This window comes from Danio aesculapii, chromosome 3 (assembly GCF_903798145.1).
Source record: "Danio aesculapii chromosome 3, fDanAes4.1, whole genome shotgun sequence".
In the NCBI taxonomy this organism is placed as follows: Eukaryota; Metazoa; Chordata; class Actinopteri; order Cypriniformes; family Danionidae; genus Danio; species Danio aesculapii.
The window spans coordinates 47842564-47869956 of record NC_079437.1 but is presented as its reverse complement, the minus strand read 5'-3'; the positions used below and the strand labels follow the sequence as shown (position 1 = coordinate 47869956).

Here is a 27393-nt window from a genome sequence, read left to right as displayed (position 1 = left end):
AGAGTCCTTTCTAGGGTTCAGAGATTGAGTTTGGCAGGATGAGGGAATTGATGAGTTGGGGAGAGACTAAAGATAGCGGCACACTAACATGAACATGCTCACCAAGCAGTATGACTGAGGCTACTTTTATAATAACAAGCTGCTGTTTCTTGACATAATCTTAGTGAAGTGGATTGAATTGAAGATGGCTGAATTGAGGAAAAAGTGCATACCCATACAGTGTGTTATACATAGCTATTATATATAGTAACTGTTACGAATAACATTTATTTATTTTATTTATTTATTTATTTATTTTTGTTGCAAGTTGTATGTGCTTTTTTTCTTTTTCTTTGTCCCGCCTTCTTGTGTTTTTAAATTTTTTTTATTATCCCATAGGCTCCCATGTTAATGTGGTCTGGGTTCTGATTGGCTACTGTTCGCAAAAAGCTATAAAAATGATCTTCCGGCAGAGTTCAAGGATATATATATATATATATATATATATATATATATATATATATATATATATATATATATATATATATATATATATATAAACAGATATTTACATTGATTTAATCTGTGGATTAGTTAACAGTTTTCCTCAATTCTGAACAGCTTGAAATCCCCAAAACAGATGTAAATGATGATGATGACGATGATAACGGAAACACTGATAAAAGAGCAACCATGAATATCAGGACTTACTGTCTAGCTCATATTGTGTAAGTGAGGATTCACTCAGGTTCCTCACACTGTAGGGGGCTAAGGACGGTTTGATGGAGAACAGAAAAGGCAGCAAGGAAAACCAAAAGAAAAGAGAAGGGGGATAAAGAGAACGTAAGGAGAGAAAAACAAGAGCTAGATTAGTGCATTAGCTCATGCTAGCAGAAAAGTTGGCAGCTCTATACACAGAGAGAAACAGAGACTGCTGAGGAGACAATTAATACAGTTTCATACACAGAAAGCTTTTATTACATTCATGTTAATGGGATGAGCCACTATAAAGTCTAGAAAAACAAAACAGACGAGTTAGCATTTTTGCTGAGTTAGCATGTCTCAGTGGTTTGATACATGTGATTGTCATGTAAATAATGAACAGCAAAGACACTTCTATTACAAAACCACTAGTTGTTTTTATAATAAAAAAATAAAACTGGCAACTTACAAGTATTAGTTGTCAAAAATAAACAGATAAAATATATTTTTATGATTATTTAAGCATAACTTTTTTATTAAAGGGCACCTATGGTGAAAATTTTACTTTTCAAGCTGTTTAGACAGAAATCTGTGTAAGTATAGTGTATAAACTGTCATATTGGGGTGAAATAAACACACCCAGTCCTTTTTTTTTTCAAATTTAACAACATAAAAACGGTGGACCAATTGGAGCTGTTTTCAGATCGACCGCAACTTTACGTAGGAGAGCTGTCCCCCCGCCCACCAATATTGATTGACAGCTGCGTGCATTAACATGTCCGGTAGTCACATGTATAATCATATAATCAAGACAGGATGAGCGCAAAGCAGCCGGGAATAAAAGGTATGTTCAGTTCGCTAGGATCATTAATCATCATCAAACATGATCAAGAGTGAGTTTTACAAGTTTAAAATGTTTTAAAACAGAGCATGTGTGTAATGAATTACAGCGATCCACTTCAGATGCACTTAATCAGCACAGCTGCGTGTCAGAACAATTATAAAGGAAGACGCTTCAATCCCGGTTATTAATATACATTAAAATAAGAGATATCCATACAGCAGTGGATATTACCAGTATCATGTCACATGCGTGCAAAACAAGTGCAAAACCTTTTTTCCAGCTATAATATAGACACTTCAAACAGCTATAATAAATAATCTGATGGATTTTTTAGCTGAAACTTTACAGACACATTCTGGGGACACAAAAGACTTATAATAAATATGAAAAAAGGGGTAACCTATGTGCCCTTTAATATAAAATAAAAAATTTACATATGTACAGTAGTAAGTAGTAGTAATTTATCGCAAAAGCGCCATGGTAATACTGCTTTATTTTTATTATTTGCAGTTCCTTAAAGTACATGATACTAATAGCCTACCATGGTATGTGAATATCATATCAAGTCATCATATCATTCCGTGACTCTACCATGATACAAAGTATCATTTGTAATGCCAAGGAAACTGACTGCATTAAGACTTACCTGTGAGCTCAGCCCAGTTGCCTGCGGGGCTGTTCACAGTGCGCACTGTGAAGCTACGTAGGCGGTCATATCGCAGTTCTCTGTAGCGTACACGAAAACCAAGCAAAATGCCATTGATCTCCTCCTCGGGGGGCGGCTGGATGGGTTCGAACAGATTATGTCATTGTCTCCCATTTGTAAACACAACGCTCGCTATCAGAACAGCATGAATCAGACCTCACCTTCCAGCGGACCAGCACAGATGTAGTGGTGTGTGGCGTCACAGAGAGGATTGTGGGAGCTTTGTCGGGAGCTAATGGAATACAAACAGACAGTTTGTTCAGTTAATGACTGCAGAACTGTGAAGACCCTGATAAGAGCAGAATAACCAATAGAAGTACTGTTAAAAGCGTTCCAACACAATCTCAGAGATTTGTTTTTTGTTTTGCGGCTAATTTGTACGAATTTATTCAAACATATTAGTTTGATTAGCTTGACTTCCAATGATGGTTGGGTTTAGGGGTGCAGTGCAATTCGTGGGGTAATTTTTTGTAAAATAGGGCTGCATTCCCTTCCACTTTCAGACATGCACTTGCAAATTTTCCTTCACTTTTTTCCTTGGGTATTCCCAACGCCATTTTGATGCATGTTCCACTTCATTAAGTGAATGTGGGAAGCTTACTTGAACATACACTTGATCCCCCGATTTTGACTGAGGGAGCAAGTCTTATTCCTATTGTCAACTCCAGCAGCTATATGTCCCAGAATGCAACAAAATGATGATGTCACAACAGTGTAGTTCCCAAGTGCTCAAGGGTTTAGGGCACTCTATTTAAACCCATTCTGATGTTCTGCCAATAGTGGACACTTGTTTAACATAATCAATGATGTATTTCTTAGTGAACGAGACAGATGGAAGTTAGCAAAGGGCATAACAAATTGGACTGGAATGCAGCCCAGTTGTTTCTATATACTTGCAGCCTAAAAGTAAGGTGTTCTTATAAAATAGGGCTGCATTCGATTACACCTTTAGACATGCACCCACAAACTTCCCTTCACTTTTTTCCTCAGAGTATTCCCAACACCATTTTGAAGTGCATTCCACTTCATTAAGTGAATGAGGGAAGCTTACTTGAACATACTCAATTTTGACTGAGGATGCAAGCCTGCTTCATATGTCCACTCCTGCAACTATATGTCTCCCAGAATGCAACAGGATTGTGAGGTCACAACAGTGTAGTTCCCAAGTGCTCAATGGTTTAGGGCATTCCATTTAAACCCATTCAGATGTTTTGCTAATAATGGACACTTGTTTAACATAATCAATGACATATATCTTAATGAATGAGACAGAGGAAAGTACATAAAAATTGGACTAGATTGCAGCCTAGGTGTTTCCATCTACTTAGAGCCTAAAAGTAAAGTCTACTTTCGCATGGAACACTGAGCGCAATGCTTTTTGATCATTGGTCACAGTTTGACTAAATTGACTGTTTTATGTCCAAAAAAGTCAGTCTTCGAGAATCGCACATCTGCTGAAATTTTTTAGCACAGTTACTGTACAAGTCAAAATCCAATGACTATGCCTAAAACACGGAAAACTTAATTAAGTTTGATTACTAAATGAGACAGTTCAATTAAATATTTAAGTTTGGCTCAATGAGGCATCCAAATGTATGACACAACATACTTACAAAAGCAGACCTCCCTAATACTTTTTTAAAGAATGAAATCTTTACAAAAGATCCACTTTTTTTCTGAGAACACATAACATAAATGGAGTTCTTCGTAATATCAGGCTGAGTTTTCTAGTTAGACGCCAAAGGTTAAGAATAAGGTAACCCCGCAGTTTTTCCCTTTCGTTGACTGTGTCCTATTTCGGCCACATTATGATTCACCTCAGGCCTCAGGAACTTGTTCCCCAATAGCATTTTACAATTGAACCTACCGTCCTGTAGAGTGGTGATTGCCTCACTCTCCTCACTGTACTCGCTGTCCCCAATATCATTAGTGGCTTTCACTCTGAACTGGTAGGAAGTGAAAGGCTTGAGCCTGTGAATAGGGAAAAGGAAGCTCAGTGGGACTGCTGGAGTGTTAAGAGTTTTGTCCTCTATGACCTTTAGAAAGTTTGGTGCACCAGTTGAGACACACCTGTCGATGACGTAAGAGGTGGCCTCATGGTTGACTGATGCAGAGTGGACAGTCCAATTGCTGTCAGGCAGCTCTCTGTATTGAATGGTGTAGTACCGAATAGGTGAAAGACCATCGCTGCCTGGTTCCCATGACAACAGCACACTGCGGGCCTGCACCTCTTCCTGAGGCACAACGGGGCGACTTGTGGGTTGCGGCCGTGCTGTGGGGAGATCAAATGAGTCGTTTTAATCAATAGAATGTAGTAAACAACATCTTACCTTGTAAAAAAGATAAGAAGCAGTACCTCTCTTTTCTGTAGTGACCACCAGAGCCTCAGCTGCTTCTCCCCAGCCCTTACGAGTCTGTGCTGTGAGGCGGAACACATAAACACTCTCTGGTTTCAGTCCAGTTGCTGTATACTGTCGTGCACTTGGGTTGAGCACATCAACGTTGGCAGAGGTAATACTGGACGAGTTTCTGCGGAATGCAATCTGATAGGCTAGGTGACAGAAAAACACAAATATCCAAGTTAATATGAACAATTATGTAAGTGGTTCAACACGCATTGCTTTATAAACTGCATAGTCATTTCAAAATGATATTAACCAGCATGGTGGGAGAGCACTAATACATGTATACCTTGACCCAAGGACCACATTCCTTTGTGTCAGTCGCTAGACACATACTTGTGGTTTTTGGCCTCATTGTTACTGTACTATTATCAAATAAAATACCAGTTCAAATCAATAGTTTGATTAATAGTAGATTAATAGTAGGATTACAATAGTGCTGTGAACCAGATTTGATTGAGTTTTAGGAAGAGTGAGCAAAGTGGATGCCAGCTAGTAAGTGATATAAGAGAACACCTTTACTCTTTAATGTCTTTGTTAGCTGCCCTCCTCACTTGCCAGAAATTTCAGTTCGAATTAGATTCTGAGTAGAAAATAAAACCAGATAAAAGGTATCTTCAAAAACTAACCTCAACTACACTCTCCCCTAAACATCCGAGTCCTTAGACCTATACGAGTGTGGTTTGAACCAAAATTACCTGCTACAAGAGATAAACTCCAAAAAGCCCAGCTCCTAGTTTCAGTCACTTATGCACCTCTTGAAGCAGGGGAAATTTACCCGGACAGCTATATACTCCCATCCGGGTCATGACACCAATAAAATTGGTCGGACATAAATTGCTCCCTTATTTATTTATTTTCAAGATAATTTTCTATTTGAGTTTAACTATTTTTACTAGCATGAAAGATGCGATTGAGGCAAATCATGTGTGTCATCTGAATGGCCCAGTGGAATTTTGACTATATTCACACCATGTTTGCATTGACTTTGTATGTATTTTTTTTTCATGAGAATACTTAATTTCATTTTAGATGTGAACCCAGCATAACAGTGATGTTTAAAAAAGTTAAAACACGAGTCTTGTTAATAGAGGACATTAATCTGTAAAGGAATAGTAATAGTATTCTCTGGAACACTAATGGTTTGCTCTTATTGTAGGGAAATCTGTGCTCAGTGTGTCATGGACTTTTACTTGAGAACACACATTAGGATCAAATGGTGCAGTGTGACCAGTAACAATTAGGGATGGGACGATTCATGCAAAAATACCAAACCATGTGGTTCCCTTGCCAAGGTTGGATACACACATTTTTAATTTTTTTATCATTTGACGGGTAGTGTTTTTATTATTTTTAATTCAACAAGTTCTTATGCTGAAATATATAGATACATTAGAATACATGGTCTTGAGCATGCCTTTTTGTTTTTAAATAATGTAAATGGTAGATTATAAGTCTATGCATTTTATGCTGCTGTATGGTATTTCCAAATGGTATTTAAGTGTTACAATAGAGGTGTCACGGTCACCAGCGATCGTTACTCCCTTGATCGCTGGTTTGCACATAAAAACTACAAATCTGCTTGTAAATGGACTACATATTCAGTCATGCCACACACACACTCACACCTGCTCTCTACTGATTACACTCACACCACCTGAGGATCGTCAAAGACTGATTACAAACACCATTTAAGCAGCACACATACTCATTCACATTGCTGAGTCTTGTTATCTGTAAAGTGACATTACAACGTGTTTCTCCAAGTCTGGTTTTGAGCCTTGTTTACCTAGTTCTCCCTGTCTGCCACCTGCCTTCCGACCTCTCACCTGTTACATTTGACCATGATTCTGGACTGCCTTTATACATCTGTTTGCACCTGTGTTGACCATTGGTTGCCTGACTTTGATTAAACCTGCAAGTTGATCCAAAATTCAGTTGTCTGTGTCACTCCACATGTTACAAGAAGATTGTAAACTAAATCAAACCAAAAACCATGACCGACCCACCACTAGTAACAATAGTTTTTATGTAGCCTTTGCTTAACCTACCAAGGATTATGCCATTTGGCTGGGCAGGGGGCTGCCAGATCAGTCTCACTGATGAGGTCCTGACTTCAGGGAAAAGAATCCCAACTGGAGGCCCAGGTACTGTTTAAATAATAATAATAATAAAAAAAGTAAATGCCATATAGGTAGGACTCAATAAGCTAGATCACTAAAAAGCATTTCAGACACTCACCATCATCAAGTGTACGCTCAAAGATTGGTGGAGAACTAGGCATGCCATCTCCTATACGAGTGAAGGATAGAACCTGGATCTCGTAAAGCACATACTTCCCAAGACCAGTGAGCTGGACACTATAAGTGGTGTTTCCTTCGACCATCCAGAAATGCAGAACTGACTCTGCATCCTTCTCCTTATACACCACCTGAAAGGCACACCGAGGAACAGATACATCTCTCAGCCACTAAAGTGGACCAAAGGTCAATAAATCTGGTAGGAATCCTGTTTACAAATTACCTTATATCCTAGAATTAGTCCATTGCGGTCAGTCTCTGTCACGTCGCCCCAGCGGACCAGGATGCTGCTGGAGGTGGTAGCAAAAGCTGAAACATTTGCAGGGCCGCTGGAGGGGACTAACAAATGGAGAAAACAAGAAAACATGCAATTAGAACCATAAGTGCGATCAGAGTTTCAAACAGGAACAGCGTATAGTTTTGTTATTCGCTGTACCTGTCACATGTTTACAAGATAAGCATATGCCAGTACAGTCTGGCTACAACTCGGTACATGATGGTAAAAATGTGGTGCAGACTGTGTTGCCAGCTGTTTATCAAACAGTGAATGACAGACTGCTTGACTGATGAGAAAATAACTTCCTTTTTGAAACGAAAAAACAAAAAAACTCATCTGAAAAAAGAGCTTTTTAATGGGCTGTGCAATGGAGAGCAAATTGAGAAAAGGTCCCCAGGGAATGTAACATTTCCTTTTGAGTTTTAGATGAGATCTCAACAATCAAACAAACTTTGATTGCTAAGGCACAAAAGTTTGCTTTTACAAGTTGATAGGAACTCAGATCCGTCTCATCACTTACCTGAGTTACATAACCTGCATATAATTTTATTGCATGCCAGCAAATGTGTCATTTATATCTATTTTTTATTACTTCAAAGCAATTATAGGAGATACAAAGGCAGTTGAATCATAACGGCAAACTCCATTAAGACTCCCAGGCAATAAAAGGACAACCATTGAGCAATAAAGAGTTCTCGTAGCCCGCCATCATAATTAATTTAAAGGTCAGTGGTGTTGTGAAAGCATTTTGTAAAGTTTTTTTTGTAAAGGTACAAAAGAGGGAGACAGAAGCCACAGCAGGTTTGTTCACCTGACTCTCTTGTTCTGCCTTGAACTGGTTGGCTCCATGGTCCTGGTCCGATGCCATTGAATGCCTGAACTTTAACTTCATATTCTGTCCACTCTTCCAAGTCCTCGATGGTAAACTCTCTCTCCTGTCTGTCAGGAATGATGTGGGACAGGAAGCCAACTTTTGAGCTCAAACGAGAGTACTGCACCCTGTAGCCCACCAGCTCAGGATTGCCATTGTATTCCCACTCTGGCAGAGGCTAGAAAATATACACACTTTAAATTAGACTATAAATCCTACAGTAGCATCTTTAAATATGTATCATCACATGACCAGGTCCTATCCCTGTTATGAAAATACAGTCATAACTGAAATATCCCTAATATCCCAACTAATACCTCCCCAGAAATAATAAATGGAAACATTTCATCCAATATTAAGTCTACATTTCAAAAATCGAATCAAAAATCCCTTTATCTTCAGAGACATAAAAGGCCACTGTACTCTAAAAGCATACTGTAAATTTTCATAACTATTAAAACTTTCTTGTTAGTTTCAAAACAGCTTATTGTGATGCCAATCTGCTAAAGCCTAGTTCACACTACAGGATTTTAAGCCTGATTTGAGCCCGATTTGGAAGTTAACGAGCTCGCCGACAGATCGAGCTGTGATCGGGAAGAAATCTGCGGGTGCAAGGCGCTCGCCAGTCTTTATGTGTGAACTACTGAACAACGCGTCAAAGAGGCTCGCTGAAGCATTGCCGACATCTCGCAGACGGAAATCCAATATCTAGCATGCTGAATATTCCAGAGCAGTCGCCCGACTCGACCCCACGTGCGGTCAGATGTAGTGACGAGCTGCAGCCAATGAGAGAGCAAATCAGCATGAGCTGAATGCCTGTGTGCTTCGGAGCCCAACAGAAACGTCTGTGATTGGCCAGAATGGGCATCGATGCACTCGCTTCATTCTGCCTTAACACGGACATGAGTGTCGCTATATTAACAGTGGAGATAGCATTCTGTAACTATTAGAATTACCATACTGCTCATTCTGACCGTTCTCATATAAACCGTCATATTGTCACATCATATTTACATTCAAAACTTCTATTAAGATATTAAAATTAAGCTCTAAATGTCTGTCATCATATTTGATGACACCATTACCCTACTAATATTATCTTTTTTGGTAATACAGCCTATAAATATGTAGTTAAGATACTAGAACACGCAATGGTCTGGGCCTCGCTTTCATTTTCACTTTCTTACAGGAGCTATTTCCCGGCACAGAATATGCTGTTTTGAAAGATATATCTGAAGTAAATTTATGTTTTTACTATCAGAAAGTTATGTTTATGTTAGCAGGAAGTTGCTAGGCAAAAACATGCACGCAGAGATGTATAAAGTACTAGAGACCCAGACTTAAGTAAAAGTACAAGTACTCTATCAAAAAGGGACTTGAGTAGAAGTAAAAGTCCTCTTTAAGCACCATACTTAAGTGGAAGTACTAAAGTATTCAACATTTTTTGTACTTAAGTATTGCAAGTAGTTTATTTCAAAATTTACTACTCAAGTACTGAAAGTAAAAGTACAAGTATTGTGTAATGTAGTTATTAAAGAATGCAGTCAAAAGACATCATATTGTTTTGTTTATTTTAAATCTCTTTTTTGGGGGCACGTCATTAAGCAGAACAAAAAGAAACATGACTTACAATACTGTTTTTCTCTCACGCTTGAACCACAGATCTGACAGATTATAACAGCTTTAACACACACCTTTCAAAGTTGTGTGTCACAAAAACAGTCCATAATCCACTCAAAACGCTATTGAAACCCATTTTCGGAGCACAATTTACTGGTTGTAAACGCTGTAAACGAACGTTCTAATTCACTTGATTTTGATTTTATTGTAAAAAAAAGAAAACGTGTATATTACTGTGTTAAATGAAAATCAGAAATATTTTATGGCTTATGGCTATGATTTAGTATTCAAAAATGTTTCATTTTGATTATGTTTTAATTAAATTGGTCTTAAACTTCATATTTTTATAGTATATTTATTCATTCTGGTACTTTTACCATAAACCAACATCTCAACCATTTGGTAGAGGCTGATATTTTAGAAATTATGGGATGTGTTGGGGGAAAATGTATTGATTGTGTTAACTAGCGACGTTAGGAGTTAAGAAATGCAATAAATAAAAAAATTCTATTGGTTTTTTTCTTGGTGTGACAGTTAAATGGTTACTTGTAATAAAATTGTGTCCTTTAATACAGCAGTAATATATATGAACTGTACCCTTAAATTGACCCGCTCAAAGAAAACACTCTTTCTGAATGTATCAAACAAAACTCATGCACAGAAGACAGCATGAGCATTTATAGCAAATAAACTCATGTAAATATTCTCCCGCCTGCTTTTTAAACGCTGACAGGCGAGGTATTACACCCCTTTGATTTGTTATTGTCTTCACCTTCTCAACAGAAAGGGCTGCTATCGGCTTTAGAAATGAAAGCGTTGTTCACTGATGGCGGGAAGAACAGCCGCGGTTACAGTCTATGTATGTATAATACGAGGTTATCACAGGTAATCTATAATAGACACAGTGGAGAAAACTTGCACCTCATACACGCCTATGTCTGGATCCACAAGCATAGCTTTAACAGCCAAGAGGAGATGAACAGTTACCTCACAAACAGGCCAGCGGGTCAAATGTCCAAAGTGAGAGAGACAGAGAAGCAGTCTCACAACATTTCTCTGTAGTAGTGAAATAGCGGCTCGTGTGCTGTGCCGCCTTCACTCGCCCTCGCGCCTCCGTCCTTCGCCATAGTATTGCGACACCGCACATAGGAGATAAATGACGTCAGTACGTAATAACCCGTTATGATCTATTACTGAACCGATATCGACCATTTTGACACCTCTAGTAACGAGTAACGATGCAGCTCATAAAAAATCTATCAGAGTAAAAGTATTAAACTCATCGAAAATATGTACTTAAGTAAAAGTGGAAGTAGGAGAAAAAAACAATACTCCAGTAAAGTACAGATACTGCCTTTTAGTACTTAAGTACAGTAGTGAAGTAGTTCTACTTCGTTACTATACATCTCTGCATGCACGCATATTTAAAGTCACAGTGAAAAGTGGCAGACATGCATGCAGTCATGTTGACCAATATGGTAATAGGGTATATGCTGAGCTAGTGTGTTTCCCATACTGATAAACCTCCGGCCTGACCTGTTATTGTTAGTTTTTTTCCCATTTTATACGGTTCCTTTTACAGAATCGATGTTGTAATGTAATTCAAATACAATCAGTTAAACAGACTTTGGCATTCATTTAGTTGCTCAAGCGTAAAACGAGACAAAAAGCCATTTACTCGCACACGCCTGTCAGAATCGGCAGACTAGTGTGGAAGCTCCATTGAATATACTGGGTTAAAATAAATGCTCATATTATAAAGACATGGAAAATGTTATTTAATGCAGTGCTTCTTGTACAATCTGAGACCCACTTTATATCGGACATCACTCAGCCAGTGGAGATTGCTGATTTTTAATTGGCATACAATTCACCGGAAACGATTAACCCAGGTTACTGGCAAATTAAAAGGCCTATTAGCATGCTTCAGCATATACCCCATTAAAGGTAGAAATGCTCAGTTCTTTACTGTTTTGTAATTTAAAAAATAACAATGTTAGAAAGAAATACACATATATTTAGGAAACGTCAGGGTGTTATAAATATGTTAGTTTTATTTCAAAGTATTATTAAATTACAAAAATTAAAAACTCTCTGCATATCAATCCACTCGAACCTTGCAGATGAGCGATTCATCCACTGATGCATCAACTGACTGACGATGTTTTTAAATGCTTTCTTGAAAGCTTGAAATGCTGTCAGTGATGTAATGAGCATGCAAGCAGTGTTCAGCTTTTTCTGACAACTCCTCCCTCAACATTTCATTGGCTGTGGTTTGGTAGCTTGACTGAGCTGAGTTGTTGTCAGATCTTGTAGTGTGTCACCCCCCTCTTGTGGATCATTTACATAGTGTAGCGTAGTATGAACACGACAGAGATTAAAAGACACAAAATCAAGTCATGTAGTGTGAATAATACAGCGATCTGCCGATGTTTAAAATCCTGTAGTGTGAACTAGGCAGAAAACCAAAAGATGTACATGTATATGTAAATGTAACAAAAGCCAAAAATACATTGTTTTGGTCAAAATGATCGATTTTTCCTTTTTGTTAAAAAAATATTTGAATATTAATAAAGATCTTGTTCCATGAAGACATTTCATTATACTTTATTGCTATATATTTTATATAAATATATCAAAACCACTCGCTCTGAATGTTATCACTCGATTAAATGGGCGTTATCAGTGGTTATCAACTGATAGATATGGACCAGTGATAGATATGGACCAGTAGGGGCCTTCTGGTAGGCTCAGAGGCTGTTATCATCCATCCACATGTTTAATCAGCTATACTAATAGAGGAGAATTTCATTTGATATAAAACAAGCATTTATGTGTTTTAATCTAAATCATAGAAGCATCTATTTCTGTTTTTTTTTTTCATGTATGCATTCTAATATGGAATATGCGCGGGCAGCTAGCTTTTTGGATGGGAGACCACATGGAAAAGCTAGGTTGCTCTCAGAAGTGGTGTTAGAGACACCAGCAGGGAGTGCTACACGTGCAGTCTGTGTGGGTCCTAATACCCCAGTATATTAATGGGAACTCTATACTGCTGAGTGAGTGCCTTCTTTCAGATGAGACATTAATCCGAGGTCCTGACTCTCTGTTGTTGTTAAAAATTCCAGGATGTCCTCCGGAAAAGAGTAGGGGTTAACCCCGGCATCCTGGCCTCTGTCAATCATGGCCTCCTAACCATCCCCATATCATAATTGGCTTCATCACTCTGTCTCCTATCCACCAAATCACCTTGTGTGTGTGTTGAGCGGTCTGGCGCAGTATGGCTGCCGTCACATCTTTTAGCTGGATGCTGCACATTGGTGGTGGATGAGGTGATTTTCCCCAAAAATGTGCAAAAGCGCTTTGGGGTTCAGAAAAGTGCTATCTAAATGTAAGGAATTATTATTATTATAAAATATATATTTTTTAATATGCATTCCAGAGGTGAGTGATTTGCATAAAACACACCCAAACCATCACCATATAAGAACTTTCCTTATAGATTTCTCTCTACAAGAAAATCTCATGAGACTCTCAACAATACGAGGCTTGCTAAATATGAAATCTTGACTAAAACAATGCTCAAGAAATGCTAAGCATGCCATCCTCAAAACCAGTTCAAACACAACCAACACCTTTTATACAGCACTCACATTAACTAACATACACATATCTGTGTTTTTATGCAGAAGAACCTTGAAGTTAGAGCTTAGAGAGTTTAGAGAGTTTTAGTGAACTAGATTAAAGATTTATGTATAAAATGTACATGTACAATTTACATATTTTTAAGGCTACTCTGGAACTAAAAATGATTAAACATCAATAAAAGTTACTACTTAAATAAAACATGAGACTTGAATGTCCATTAAGTCTCCCTGGTTATTAATGAGCAAACACTGAGCAATAAAATGATCATCTGTGTGAAAATGCAAGCTCAGGACTACTACACAATCAGTAGCTATGTTTACATCCACCTAATTTTATTAACTATCACATAAAAAATGCTTAATGGAAATGCCAAGAGGTGCATCAATTTTTAAAATGTGCATAAAAATGTATGTGCACGACTGAGTAGAATACACTTTTTATCTGCTAGGAAAAAAATATGCATAAACTATAGTAAGTCGGAAACATATTTACCAATAAATTTTAGCATGCGCATCAAAAAGTCATGTGATTTTTTAAAACATATTAATATATTAATATACAAACCAGCAGACTGACCACATTACACAACATCTAAAATGTTGTTTTGATCATTCTAAACTCCCTTAGTCAACATCCCTAGTCAAGAACTGTCTTGAATGCTACCACTCATTCATTGCATTTCGTCTTCTGAGGCATAAGTAATTTATATAAGAAAAATGCCCACAATAGGTTCCCCTACCACAGCAAATTCCATTATTCTTTTTGATATTTGGTGCCAGTTTTTTTCTGGAAGTGACGATTTAGTTCTCTTTCACTCATTGTATGGAAACAGTGCTTTATTTGCAAATGTTTTACGCAATGCTCCAGTTTTGTGCATACATTTAATTAGCAAACATAGCTGCTGTCACATGTTTTTCCATTTAACTGTATCGATCACAGTAATGGACACAGACAGTACTTACCACCCATCTGAGCCACAGGCTGGTCTCACTGGCTGTGCGGAGAGTAATGTTGGCTGGAGCTATGTCTGGAGGAGCCTGTAGGGTCTGGATCTTTCTGGATGGTTGGCTGGGTGGGCTTGTGCCCACTATATTCACTTGCCTCATGCGAAACCTAAATCAGAGACCAAGTTACAGTGCAGCCTGTAAGCGTTATATACAGTGGAGACCAGAAAGTATTAGAACACTAGCATTTTCACCAGCTAAAAAAATATTTTAAAAAGGATAGTTCACACAAAGATTTAAATATACATGTCATTTACTGCCCCTTAAGTGTTTGCAAATCTGTATGGGCTTCCTTTTTGCTGTTGAACACAAAACAAGATATTTTGAAAAGTGTTAGAAATCTGTATCCATCGACTTCCATAGTAGAAAAAAATAAATAGTATGGAAGTCAATGGCTACAGGTTTCAAACATTTTTCAAAATATCTTCTTTTGTGTTCAACAGAAGAAATAAAAACAAACAGGTTTGGTGCAAATAAATGATTATAACTGATTATGAAATGATTATAATATTTACAATTTTGGGTGAACCATCCCTTTAAGTCAGTTATTTCGATCTGTAGTGTGCAGCAGGAATTACCAGTTTACGTTTCCAAATATTCATTTGGCCATTAATTGTAATAATCCAGTGAGAATTCAGATTGCTCAAGAACAGCAGCTCTACAAGGAGATCTCACCATCACCATGAAGAAACTGAGCAAATTGAGATAGACTAAATCCTAAAGAACTGTGACAACGTCTCCAAAATCCTTCAAGAAACCCACTTATAAAGCTATGAAAACCTATGTTCAATGACAACTATTGTATGACAAAAGCAGCATTAACATTAGAATTGCCAGAAGTCGAGATAGATTTAACCCATGCACATGATTTCTGTTTTGATATGGCTAAAATCATAATATTTCACTTAATTATATCACTGTGTTAACCAAGAAGTGTCTAGAATCATGAAATTATTATTTCTAGTCATCAAATACTTTTTAAAAATTTTTGTTTAAGGCTTTTTTTTAATACAGGCTACAATGGCCAATAGAAGCTAAACGTGTCTGGACTGACATGGATGATTATAAGTAACTACAAACATTCATTTTCCTTCCCTTATATATCAGGGGTCGCCACCACGTAATTAACCGCCAACTATTCAAGCATATGTTTTACGCAGCAGATGCCCTTCCAGCTATAACCCAGTATTGGGAAACACTCATCCACTCTCTCATTCACACACACTTATACACTACGGACAATTTAGTTTATTCAATTCACATCTGGTGGATGTATTTGGATTGTGGGGGATTGTGCGGAGGAAACCCACACAAACACAAGGAGAACATGCAAACTCCACACAGAAATGCCACCTGGCCCAGCCGGGACTTATGGATAATGCTAATCACTGAGCCACTGTGCTGCTTTAAGTAAATACAGTGGTGTAAAAAATATGTTTGGTCCTTACTGATTTCTTGTTTGTCACTTGTTTGTCACTGATATTTCAAACACTACAGCATACACACAGCATTTATAAGAAATAACTGACTCATAACCATTGGGAAACAAAAAAATACTAGTGTTCTATCCATCCATTCAATTCACATCTGGTTGATGTATTTGGATTGTGGGGGAAACCGGAGCACCCGGAGGAAACCCACCTGAACACAGGGAGAACATGCAAACTCCACACAGAAATGCCACCTGGCCCAGCCGGGACTTGAACCAGCGACATTCTTGCTACGTTAATGCTAATCACTGAGCCACTGTGCTGCTTTAAGTAAATAAAGTGGTGTGAAAATATGTTTGCTCCTTACTGATTTCTTGTTTGTCACTTGTTTGTCATTTATATTTCAAACACTACAGCGTACACACAGCACAAAATAATACTAGTGTTCTATCCATCTCAGCCTCCACTATATTGAAAAAACTCAATATTTTACAGTGCATGAACCTGTAGTATGTGTAGGGGTTCAGGCCCTGAACCTCAAGGGATCTTGCATCAGGCTCATTGGACAACTGATGGACCATGACCCACTCCTCATTTTCCCCAATAACACCGATCTGAACATGGAACAATGGACAGAAAGAGGGAAATCAATGCCGGCTAATAACAACAAGAGCAACAAACTGAGGTAAATTCTCAAAGTTAATCTGTTCTGTAGTACCTGAGCCTCAACCAGCCAGCGTGAGATGGATGTTTTTCCGTCGTAGCCTGGTTTAAATTGCAGGGTAACAGAGCGAGGGCTGATGTTGGAGATGGCGATGTTGGTAGGAGGTCCAGGCATTTCTATAAGAATGGGAGCAGTGGGAATCGCAAGGCGAAAGGTTATAAATGGTTGAGTGGGGAAAATAAAATGCCTAGGTGATATTTTATTGCCATTCACTGACAATACTTCCTGCTGGATTAAAAATATAAGTAAGTCAAATCATACTCACAACCCAGGCTCATTCTGAAATGTAGCCCTATACACATTTCTGGAGAGCATCAAACACGTCCCAGGAGGTATGTTTTGTGCAGTTTTTGTATTTCGCGAATCCACCAGAGGCCACTGTGTTTGCTTTTTCAGATCTCAAATTTTTCTCACAAGCGTCATTCACACCTTCTCGCGTAAATCCGACTGACTGACTGATTGACTGACCCAGTCTCCTCCTTCCCTAACCACAACCTATAGTGTTTTATAAAGCACAGATTGACCAGCGCCCACCCACTTCCCTAAACCCGACTGACAGTGTTTTGAAAAGCAATCCAGAAAAATAAAAGCCCTTGTGGCATCTTGATTTTGACCATGTTTTCAGATTTTACCACATTCTCACCCTATTATTTACTTGTTTATTTTACTTTTTGGCTTTTGTCTTTGTCTTACCTGCTTTCTGGAACCGTTTTCACCGTACTTGAACCCTGTGGTTGCGATCAACTCCTCACTATGGCTCAAGTCCGTCAATGTATGCTGCAAGCCACTGGACAAACTGCTAACAGCGGGAGGGCTGTCCAAACAGAGGTAAGCGGTCAGCTGCTAGCATAAAAAGGAATGATATCATACCACCCCGTAGCATTCGTTTTGAAGCTGAAATTAAGCTATACGTACTTCTGGCTACATAATTCGCGATCTCCAGAAATGTATATAGGACTACGTTTTCAGAATTAACCTATGTTGCAACCTCAGCAACGTACAAAAGACTTTTACATTGCCCTCTTGCTAATCTACCTTGCATTCGGTGAGAAAAAAGAATCAAAACATTACACATTGTGCTTATTTGCAAGACACACATTTCTGTCTTCCATCAGTTAATTTCTGCACGCAGAAGAAGAAGCTTGCAAATTAGCTTCACAAGGAACAAAAAGTGAGGTTTGATTTTAAAACAATGTGATCCATACAGCATACCGATGCTTCATTATGAGCATTACCGAAGAAAACTTCAAACGCTTCTTTCCACTGTGTCTTACCATGCCTTGTTTAGTCTCAGCTTGTGTCTAAGGGGTGGCTGAAGATAATGAATATTAATGCACAAAGCCATCATATTCAGTGTACCTTCATTAACTTAGATATCAAGACTGAGGTTAATAGGGCCACACAGTAGAACTTTAAGATCCTAAGAAATGTGCAACCTTGGGTTCACAGCAGGCCTCAAGTAATTAATTTTTTTTCCAGCTTGCCCAGTTTTCTACAATAGTCTCTGATACCTGAAGACAGCAATTAGTTCTTTCATGAAAAAAATGATGAATAAGATGACGGTATCGATGCAATGTTGAAGTAAGAAAAAACATGAGCGAAAACTGACCTGGTGGCACACCAGAGGAAATGGTGGAGGACGAGAGCTGACCTTGACCTTTGTTGGTCATTCCAGCCACCTGAATGGTGTAGGTAGTGAGTGCGGTCAGACCGGTGACCCGGTATTCCTGCGTCATGTTCGGCAGATAATGCGTGACACGAGTGTTTGTCCGGTTAAATTCCTCCCAAGAAATGCGATACCCTACAGAGTCGAGATGAGAAGAGGTTGAGCGTAGAGTCAAAATATCAGACTAAATCTTTTAAGGGGGAGATGTAGGTACCTGTGAGGATGCCATTCTTCTCAGGAGGGTCTTTCCAGCTCACTTTGAGAGATGTGTCCAGGATTTCTGTGAAGCTCAGGTGACCTACAGGACCTGGAGCTGAGAATACAGACAACCACACTTTTCAAAATCTCTTCAAACCCACCCGAAACACAGTCATGGATCCTTTTTACAGGCTGTGATAAAGAGTTTTTTCATTCTTTCATTTTTAGAAAATTTAACAAGACTTCCACTAGTAAAGCTATAAAACTTTTTTTTTTCCTAGATGGTGTTTTTAAAGGGATAGTTACCTTAATTCTGGTAAACAGTAACCATTGAGATCTACACTACCTGACAAAAGTTTTGTGGCCTATCCAAGTTTTAGCATCAACAAATAACAACTTGACTTCTAGTTGGTCAATTGGTATCAGAAGAGGCTTATATGAAAGGCAAAGGCCTCTAGATTGGGGTTAATTTACCAAAATAAAATATGATCATGCCTTGATTTTTTATTATTTAATTAGGACAGTAAGGTCTGACTTTGCTTGAACAAAAGTCTTGTCATCTTGGAGGACAGCATCCATACATCTAATAACTTATTTATAAAGTCATCTGGAATGGCAAAGAACACATTCTTGCAGGACTCCCAGAGTTCATCAAGAGTCTTTGGATCCATCGTCAATGCTTTCTCCTTCATCTTACCCCAAACATGCTCAATAATGTTCATAATGTTTCATAATGTTCATGTTCATGTATTTATTGCTTATACAACTGGAATCGATGACAAGACTTTTGTCAGGTAGTGTATAGTATTAATCAATCCTATGGAAGACAATCCAAAATATCATCTTTTGTGTTTAACAGAAAAAAATGAATTCAAATAGGCTTAGAACCAGGGCATAATAAGTAAATAATGACAGAATATTTGTCTTAGGGTGAACTATCCCTAATGTATGTTAATGATACTTATAGCATGTAAAATGTTTTATTATGCGTCAAATTTCGCAGGTTGCTGCTGTGCAAAGTTCAAGCTTGGTGAACTCTGACCTGCGAAATCGCATCACTTGACTGCGTGAGACCAATCGAGGATCAAAACATGACCTCTCTGGACAGAAATTTAAAACATGGAGCAATCGCTCGCTTTTTTAAATGTCTAATCATATTGTTTAATCCCGCCCCTTTTCGCAGCGCCGCACGACAGAATTTCGCACACACAAAGCCCGGTGTGACCGTAGCTTTAAGCTGCGGTCACACTGGGCTTTTCTTCCCATAGACTTCCATTCAAACGCACGCGAATGCGTCAGACCGGAAACGACAAACAAAAGATTTACAAATAAAACAGTATACAGTATCTACTAACTTTAGTTCATTTTTAAACAAGGGAATTATGAATTAAATATATTACAAACGCATGAGAGAAATAAGGGGAAACGAGAGGGTAATATAAACATAAAAACGAACAGGCCTATTATTACAAAGCAAAAAGCACAAATTCTAGGAGTTTAAACATCACTATTTAGGCTAATACTTCTTTTTTGAATATGCTAGTAAAGAGCTTTACATTAATTTACATTTATAGATATAAAACTTTAATATATATATATTACCCAAAACAAGGTGTTTTGATGAAGTCTTAAACAATGATTAAGATTGTTTTGGATAATGTATTCATTTATTAAAAAGCACTTTAATCTGAAAAGATTGAACAAAAGAACATTCCTAAAATAAGTGAGCTACACGTTAAGTAGAAGTTTCCCAGAAAGACCAGGTATAAACGGCTAAACAGGAAATAAAAATATATATTTTATAATCATAAAAATCATTTTATAATTATTTAATAAAATAGTTCAACTTAATTTGTTAAGAAACCTTTAGGGTGGCTGGATCAATGATGATAATTATTGTAAGATAATTATAAGTTTGTAAGACTTATTTGAGTTAATATATAGGTTATTTACTAAAATATATCATCTAAATCGTTCATGGAGCTGAATGCAGTAAATAGTCTGTATAAAAAAGGAAAATAAACCTGTGCAAACAAGTCTTTTTAAACAGATTATTTAATAAAAGATGACTATTGCAGTCAAATATTTGTAGTCTTTTAATAAGCATGATTTGTACAAGATAGAGAGGGTATGAAAAGTGAATTGTTTGTTTTGAAATTTGTGAATCGGAATCTGTCCAATAATAAACCCGAAACACATGTGGTTGTTGTCATGCAGTGAACTCGGCCAATCGTGTAATGTCGGTGTTATCATCAGAGCTCATGCAGTAGCTCTTCAGATGCTGCATGGGCGGAGTCAGTTGTCTGATCTTGGAGCGCTGTCGCGGTACTTTGATGCCACATGTGACAGTCACGTGGCGTCGGCGCAGCATAAAGCTACGGTCACACTGGGCTTTGTGTGTGCGAAATTCTGTTGTGCGGCGCTGCGAAAAGGGGCGAGATTAAACATGATGATTAGACATTTAAAAAAGCGAGCGATTGCTCCATGCTTTAAATTTCTGTCCAGAGAGGTCCTGTTTTCTCACGCAGTCAAGTGATGCGATTTCGCAGGTCAGAGTTCACCAATCTTGAACTTTGCACCGCAGCAACCTGCGAAACTCGACACATGACCCCGCAATTCCGGTCTGACGCATTCGCGTGCGTATGAATGGAAGTCTATGGAAGGAAAAGTCAAGTGTGACCGCACCTTTAATCCGGACAAAATTTATAACCAGCATGCACCACTTTAAGACAGATTTCAATCGATCTGTGCAGCGCTGTATGAAGTCAAACACACTTATGGTCAAGATGATCTGCTGAAGTTCAAACCGAGCATCAGAATGGAGAAGAAAGGTGATTTAAGTGACTTTGAATGTGGCATGGTTTTTGGTGCCAGACGGGCTGGTATTTCAGAAACTGTTGATAATTAACTTGATACTATTACATCCAAAACTGGGATTGGGAATGCGGAAATTATATTTCTTACACTTTACATTAACCATTATAGAAGTTTATCAGACTATGACCAATTCTGAAAATGAAAATTCTTCTTCTTTGGAAAAAACCTTGACATAAAAAAAAAGGCCAATGTTAAAGATGCTCCAGTGATAAAGGGTCACTCACTGTCCTCATGTGTGCGTATGCGTTGTGCGGTGCTGCGAGGGCCATCTCCCGGTGTAGTGAAGCACAGCACACAGGTGAAGTACTCGGTGAACTTCTTCAGCCCACTGATGTAACCCACATGAACGCTGTCTTGAAAATTGGGCCTCACGGTAACCAAGGTAACATCTTCCTCGTGGCCTGGTTCCCATGCCAACAGCTGAAGTGAAGAAAAAAAGGGGGACAGATGTGACCACTATCGCTTAGCACAAGCCAATGTGAATCCTGCTGCTGTCTCAGCATGACAGATATTGGATGTAATGAAACCGTTATTATAACAAGAGCCCCCGCAGTCCTGCACTCGGCCACTAGAGGGGAGTAGGTGGACGCTCTCACCTTGTATCCCTGGTTGATGCCATTGATGAACTGTGGACTTGGGGCACTCCATGTGAAGCGGACTGTGGTGGAGTTGACAGCCTCCCCCTGGAAGTTCCCTGGTGGCACCGTAGGCACTGCAACAAAAAAGAGAAGAAGATTTAATGAAGTGAGATGGAGAGGGAAATCAGAACGTGGACAGTGATTTAAAACGAAACAAACTTTTTTCTTTGTGTGGGTACAATTAATTGGTCTTGTTATATGAAGTGTTATCTTTGATAAAAAGTAATATAGCAGATAGGGTGCGTTTACATCTGTAGTTCGCTCCATTTGGTCTGGACCAAGGGCAATAAATAATATATTGTAGCATTTTCTGCTGTCTTTGGTTGTTTTCACACCACATTGCTGGCTTTGGTCTGAACCAGTTGAAAAGACCCAAAATGCAGTCATCTGACAAAACCCACATCACTCATTGGCCAGATGTTGTTGAACATAGTTTCTAAACAGCTTATCGATTGGTCAGATTTCACCTGCGAGAAAATGCCAATGGAATTCCTGCAAGTAAACAAACCGCCAGACACAAAATGTCGCTTTTTACCATGGATCTACGACTGCACTGACTGATTGTATCCCTGCTCATCATAGTATACTATATAGTTTATATACATAACTTTAGACAAACTATACATTTCGAGAATGAAGCGCGGCTGCGGCTGGAAAACAATGTTTTAATGCATCGCACGTCACTTCAGGAGGAGGCGTGAATTCATTTAGCTAAACTGCGACATGGTCATCTTGCAGAAATATTACCAACGATCCATCAGGTAATGTCCCCCCCCCCCTCCCCCTCTCTCTAAGTAAAGGGCTGTCAACAAATATTTTTTCTCCACATGCCATAATGCACAGCGCATCGGCCTAGGGCAGCTGGATTAGTCCAAATGGCGGAGTACCTTATGCGGTTGGGTCTGTTTTAGTTCGGATCATATTCTCACCACAATTGAACCGTTCGAGGATTCGTTTGAAACGAACAGCAATACATTTATTACAATGTTTATTCACCTTTGTTAATATTTGTTAACGAAAAAAAAGTTGTTCATTGTTAGTTCATGTTAACATACTGTGCATTAACTAATATTAACAAGCATGAATTTGGATTTTAATAATACATTAGTAAATGCTGAACTATGCATAACCAATGCTGTACAAGTACTGTTCATTATTAGTTCTTAGTAAATACAATATTATATTATTAATAAATTAACATTAACTAATGAAACATTTGGAAACCTTTTTGAATCCATTACCAATTGTATTGTGACTAATTTCTTAAATCTATCTTTTGCACAAATTATAATGATGATGGTATTGTACAAGCCTAACTAATCCAATTCTGGGGAAATTTTTTTCTTTTCTTTAACGTGTGAGAAATATTAAACCTAATATAATATGTAATATGGATTAGAATATGACTTTTTACTTAGTCAATAATAAAAAAAATAGCTAATTTTGAATCTGCAGAAATAATAATAATACTTAAAATTTTAATGACTAAAAGTTTTAAAGAGAAGAATTTAGACTTAAAATGACTTTAGACCCACCTTATCTCAACAAGAAGCAGATCAAATAATAATAATAATAATAAAAAAAATAATAATAATAATCTAATTTGGTTCAGTTCTCCCCCATAAACTTAGATATTTGTTTATGTCATTTGGTCATTGGCTCATTTGTTCATGGCAAAAAAAACAACAACTTTATTTATGAAATGTAAAATAATGTAAATAATTTGTTCAAAATCATTATCAATAATCATATTTGATTATTGCCTAATTTAACAACCAAGTATGTTTAGCTTCAACTCACATTTTGCATTTCACATATACATTTGACTATTCCTTGGAAGTTTGCACTTGCTTTGCACAACAATAATATTGCAGTAATGACTTCAACTTATATATAAAAAAAACATCTAATTTCATTTTTGAGACTAATATTGTTATTAATATTAATTAAAGAAGTAATTCATTATTACTTATTGTCATAAAGTGATACTTTTTTTGGCCTTTCTGTACTTTTAGAGCTTTATTTTTAACTACAGCAATAATCCGAAAAGTGTTTTCTTTAAAATGAGATCAAGCTTAAAATGAGATCAAGACATTTACACCAAAATGTTCTCTTCATTGCTCAACAAGTGAACATGACAGTTATTGTAAGTTACTGTAAAATAATGAATCAGATCACATTAAAGGGATAGTTTACCCAAAATTTTTAATTATGTTATCATACTCTTTCCCTCCACTCATTACAAACCTGTTTAAGTGTCTTTCTTCTGTTGAACAAGAATAAAAATATACTGAAAACACTATGGATGTCAATGAATTTCCAACATTCTTCATAATATATTGTTTCATGCTAAACAGAAGAAAAAAGTTAAATCATAAGCCCATTTGAGTGTGAGCAAATGATGAGGAAATCCTCATTTTTGGGTGAACTATCCCTTTAACTATTCAACCCTATTACTGTAAGCACTAAAACACAATGAAATTGTTATCATGGAGCTTAGCATTAGTTCAGGCAGACACGCTAGTCAAACTTGCATCAGCTCAGAGCCATCTGTTCATGACACATACCAATCAAATTCTGACAACTAACACAGCAGTCTAATAGGTCACACTTTATTTTGATTGTCTGTTTGTTGAATTTAAGTTGCATTGCATCTAAATACCCACATATTTTTTATAGATTATAAGTGGACTGTTAGGTTGGGGTTAGAGTTGTGGTTAAAGTGTAAGTGTAAGTTAGTGTAAGTTGACATGTACTTGCAAAGTTTCTTATGGTCAGTTAAATGTCTGTAGAAGGAGCAGTATCAACTGATATTACGCAGATAGTCTACTAATACTCAAATGGACCATCAAAATAAAGCATTACCATTTAATTAAATCATACATGTGATTTCTCGTCAGTGTTTGGCTGCTCGTACAATTCAACACTCATGCCACCATTCCCAACTCCTCCTACTGTAGGTCATTTCTGATATCAGTCCATACAGTATGTATTAGCCAAGTATATGGTAATCAGCTTCAGGTCTTTGGCATTTGCATGAACTTGTAATAAATCAAAATTGTTTTGAACATATATGACCACCCTAATATATATTTTATATAAAGTCCACTTGACGAACTATATATATTCGAGTCCACTTGACTTCAACTGTATATATTTGATGAAAGTGATACTGACTGAATTCAAACTGGACAATAAATCAGTTCAATGGATACTTTTAAATTCCTCACCCCCTTGCAGTGTCCATTCGGTGACTTTGGGACTGTAAACGCCTTGTCCTGCTCCGTTATAAGCAGCCACCTCAATCTCATAGTTGGTCCAAATGATGAGGTCCTCAAGCAGAAGATTGGTTTGGTCCGGATTGGTGATATTTTTCATCTGACAGTCCACAGGTAATCCGGACAGACAATACCTGAGTGCCATGATGAGAAGCAACATATGACATGGAAAAAGCATCATGACTTTAGAAACACAAAAATAGCAGATCTTCACTGAATGGACACTACTGAGGGGTTCCGGCAGGACCAGAAGATGAAGCACTGCTGATGAAAAGTGTCTGACCTGATGATGTAGCCTTGAAGCGGGCCATTCTGGTGGCTCTCGGGAGGCGGCTGCCATTGGATCATGATAGACTGGTTGGTTCGGCCACTGGCAATCACTGTCTGTGGAGGGGCGCTAGGTGGCTCCTCGGGTAAGGATACTCTAAAAACAGGAAGATGTAAGAAAGCGATTAGATTAGAAAGTGGAATGGACATGTTATTTTAGTATCGCTGGCTCTGTTTCCACCAGGGATTGTTATTCATTCAGATGCATCTCTTTTGTCCACTTCATCGATTCCATTTTTATTTAGCATGCTTTACATCAGCGCTTGCATGACACATAAGTGCAATTAAAAAGCAGGTCACATCATGGTATTTTAAAGTGTTCTAATATTGTGTTGGAGTCTCCTACAACAGGTTTGAATGCATGCAAGGTCAGAAAACATTGTGGTTTACTCAGAATATGGACGTAATATGTGACCCTGGGCCACAAAAACTTAAATTAAATTTAAATTGAAGGGGGAGATTTGTGACCATAGCCAAAATACATTGGTGTATGAGTCTAAATGATAGATTTTTATTTTATGGGAAAAATGCCAGAGTATTAGCTGCAACCCAGTAAACACCCATACACACTCATTCACTATAGACAGTTTAATTTATTCAAGTGTATTCAAACCCACACAATCACAGGGAGAACATGCAAACTCCACACAGAAATGCCAACTGGCCCAGCCAAGACTCGAACCAGTGACCTTTATGCTGTGAGGTGACAGTACTAACCACGGAGCCACAGAGCTGCCCAAATTTTCACCCAAAATTCTCCAATTTTTTTTTTCATTTATAATTTTTTTACCCTCAGATTCCAGATTTATTTAAATAGTTGTATTTCAGGCAAATTTGGGCCTATCTGTTTTCAATTGATAAAACTCCAGTTTGTGGCCCAGAGTCATACATTAGAATACATTTTACAATGATTTGACTGACAAATGGATCACTTGAATCAATTCGAAGCTTAATTAGCTTAATTATTATACAATTAATATTCTAAATAAATAACAGAAATTTGTCTTAAATGTAACTGGAACACAAAGACAGAACTGAAGTGATATGCTAAGTTCATTTAAGAAGTCTTTTGCAGGAATATTAATTTATTTTGACAATTCTATAAGATTAAAAAAAAAAATGTTTTATAGAACTATCTGTTTTTTAGACCCAACTCATGGAGAAATTTTTATCATATTGTTTAAATGTAAATGTTTTGTTGACTTGCAAAACTCACTGTGCCGACACTTCTGCATGAAAGGTCATTACACAGGTTTCACAATGCATGAGCGCTGCATATTTTTTTCGATGTGCATGTTAACAATCGGGATACCACTTCTGTCTTCATGTGCGCTGCTGAAGTTTCTCAGTCCAATCGTTGCAAATTCTTATTTCTAAGTATTTTGAATGTGCAATTGCTTCATTTAAATAAAAAGAATGTCCAAAACAAATCTAATAAGTTTCTTATGAGTATATGTAAACTAGCAGTGGAATCTACTGCGATGCGATGGGGCGCCACCTGAAATCTTGCCTAGAGTGCCAAATTAGTTGGGGCCGGGCCTGAGAAACACTACCCTCTTATGCACCTGACACTTTATCTAAACTCCATCCTACAAGGACTCAATAAGGAAAGTGATGTTTACTATAATTGTACCACAATCATGTTGCACTGCTTGCTTCAACCTTAAATACCTCTTGCACAATATTAAACCTTAAATTTCTCTTTTGTATACTATTCTGCACAACATTGTTTAGTCTCATGTAAAAGTGCATGTATAGCCTGTCTTATGTGTATAGTGTTAGGTCCCATGTGGGACCTGTTTACTGTTTGAGTCTTTGTGATTTGCAGAGCCTGCATGATTGCAAATTGGTGGGTGGGTCATCTCACCTGAGACTCGTTGTGTGGTGCCTACAAAGAGTCCG

At 37.7% G+C, this 27393-nt stretch overlaps 1 protein-coding gene across 1 annotated transcript in view; it reads right to left on the bottom strand.

Moving 5' to 3' along the window:
* sdk2a (sidekick cell adhesion molecule 2a) overlaps positions 1-27393 on the bottom strand; it is a 332315-nt gene that overhangs the window by 38734 nt on the left and 266188 nt on the right. The window contains exons 16-34 of the mRNA XM_056452811.1: positions 25448-25588; positions 25117-25298; positions 21845-21960; positions 21473-21668; positions 18388-18486; positions 18117-18308; positions 16502-16623; positions 16288-16397; positions 14312-14462; positions 8022-8259; positions 7157-7272; positions 6875-7064; positions 6685-6783; positions 4588-4782; positions 4302-4503; positions 4099-4202; positions 2393-2463; positions 2172-2307; positions 691-747 (exon numbers count right to left, since the gene is read on the bottom strand). Of these exons, the coding sequence (XP_056308786.1) occupies positions 691-747; positions 2172-2307; positions 2393-2463; positions 4099-4202; positions 4302-4503; positions 4588-4782; positions 6685-6783; positions 6875-7064; positions 7157-7272; positions 8022-8259; positions 14312-14462; positions 16288-16397; positions 16502-16623; positions 18117-18308; positions 18388-18486; positions 21473-21668; positions 21845-21960; positions 25117-25298; positions 25448-25588 (2717 nt within the window). The remainder of the gene's footprint in view (positions 1-690; positions 748-2171; positions 2308-2392; positions 2464-4098; positions 4203-4301; positions 4504-4587; positions 4783-6684; positions 6784-6874; positions 7065-7156; positions 7273-8021; positions 8260-14311; positions 14463-16287; positions 16398-16501; positions 16624-18116; positions 18309-18387; positions 18487-21472; positions 21669-21844; positions 21961-25116; positions 25299-25447; positions 25589-27393) is intronic.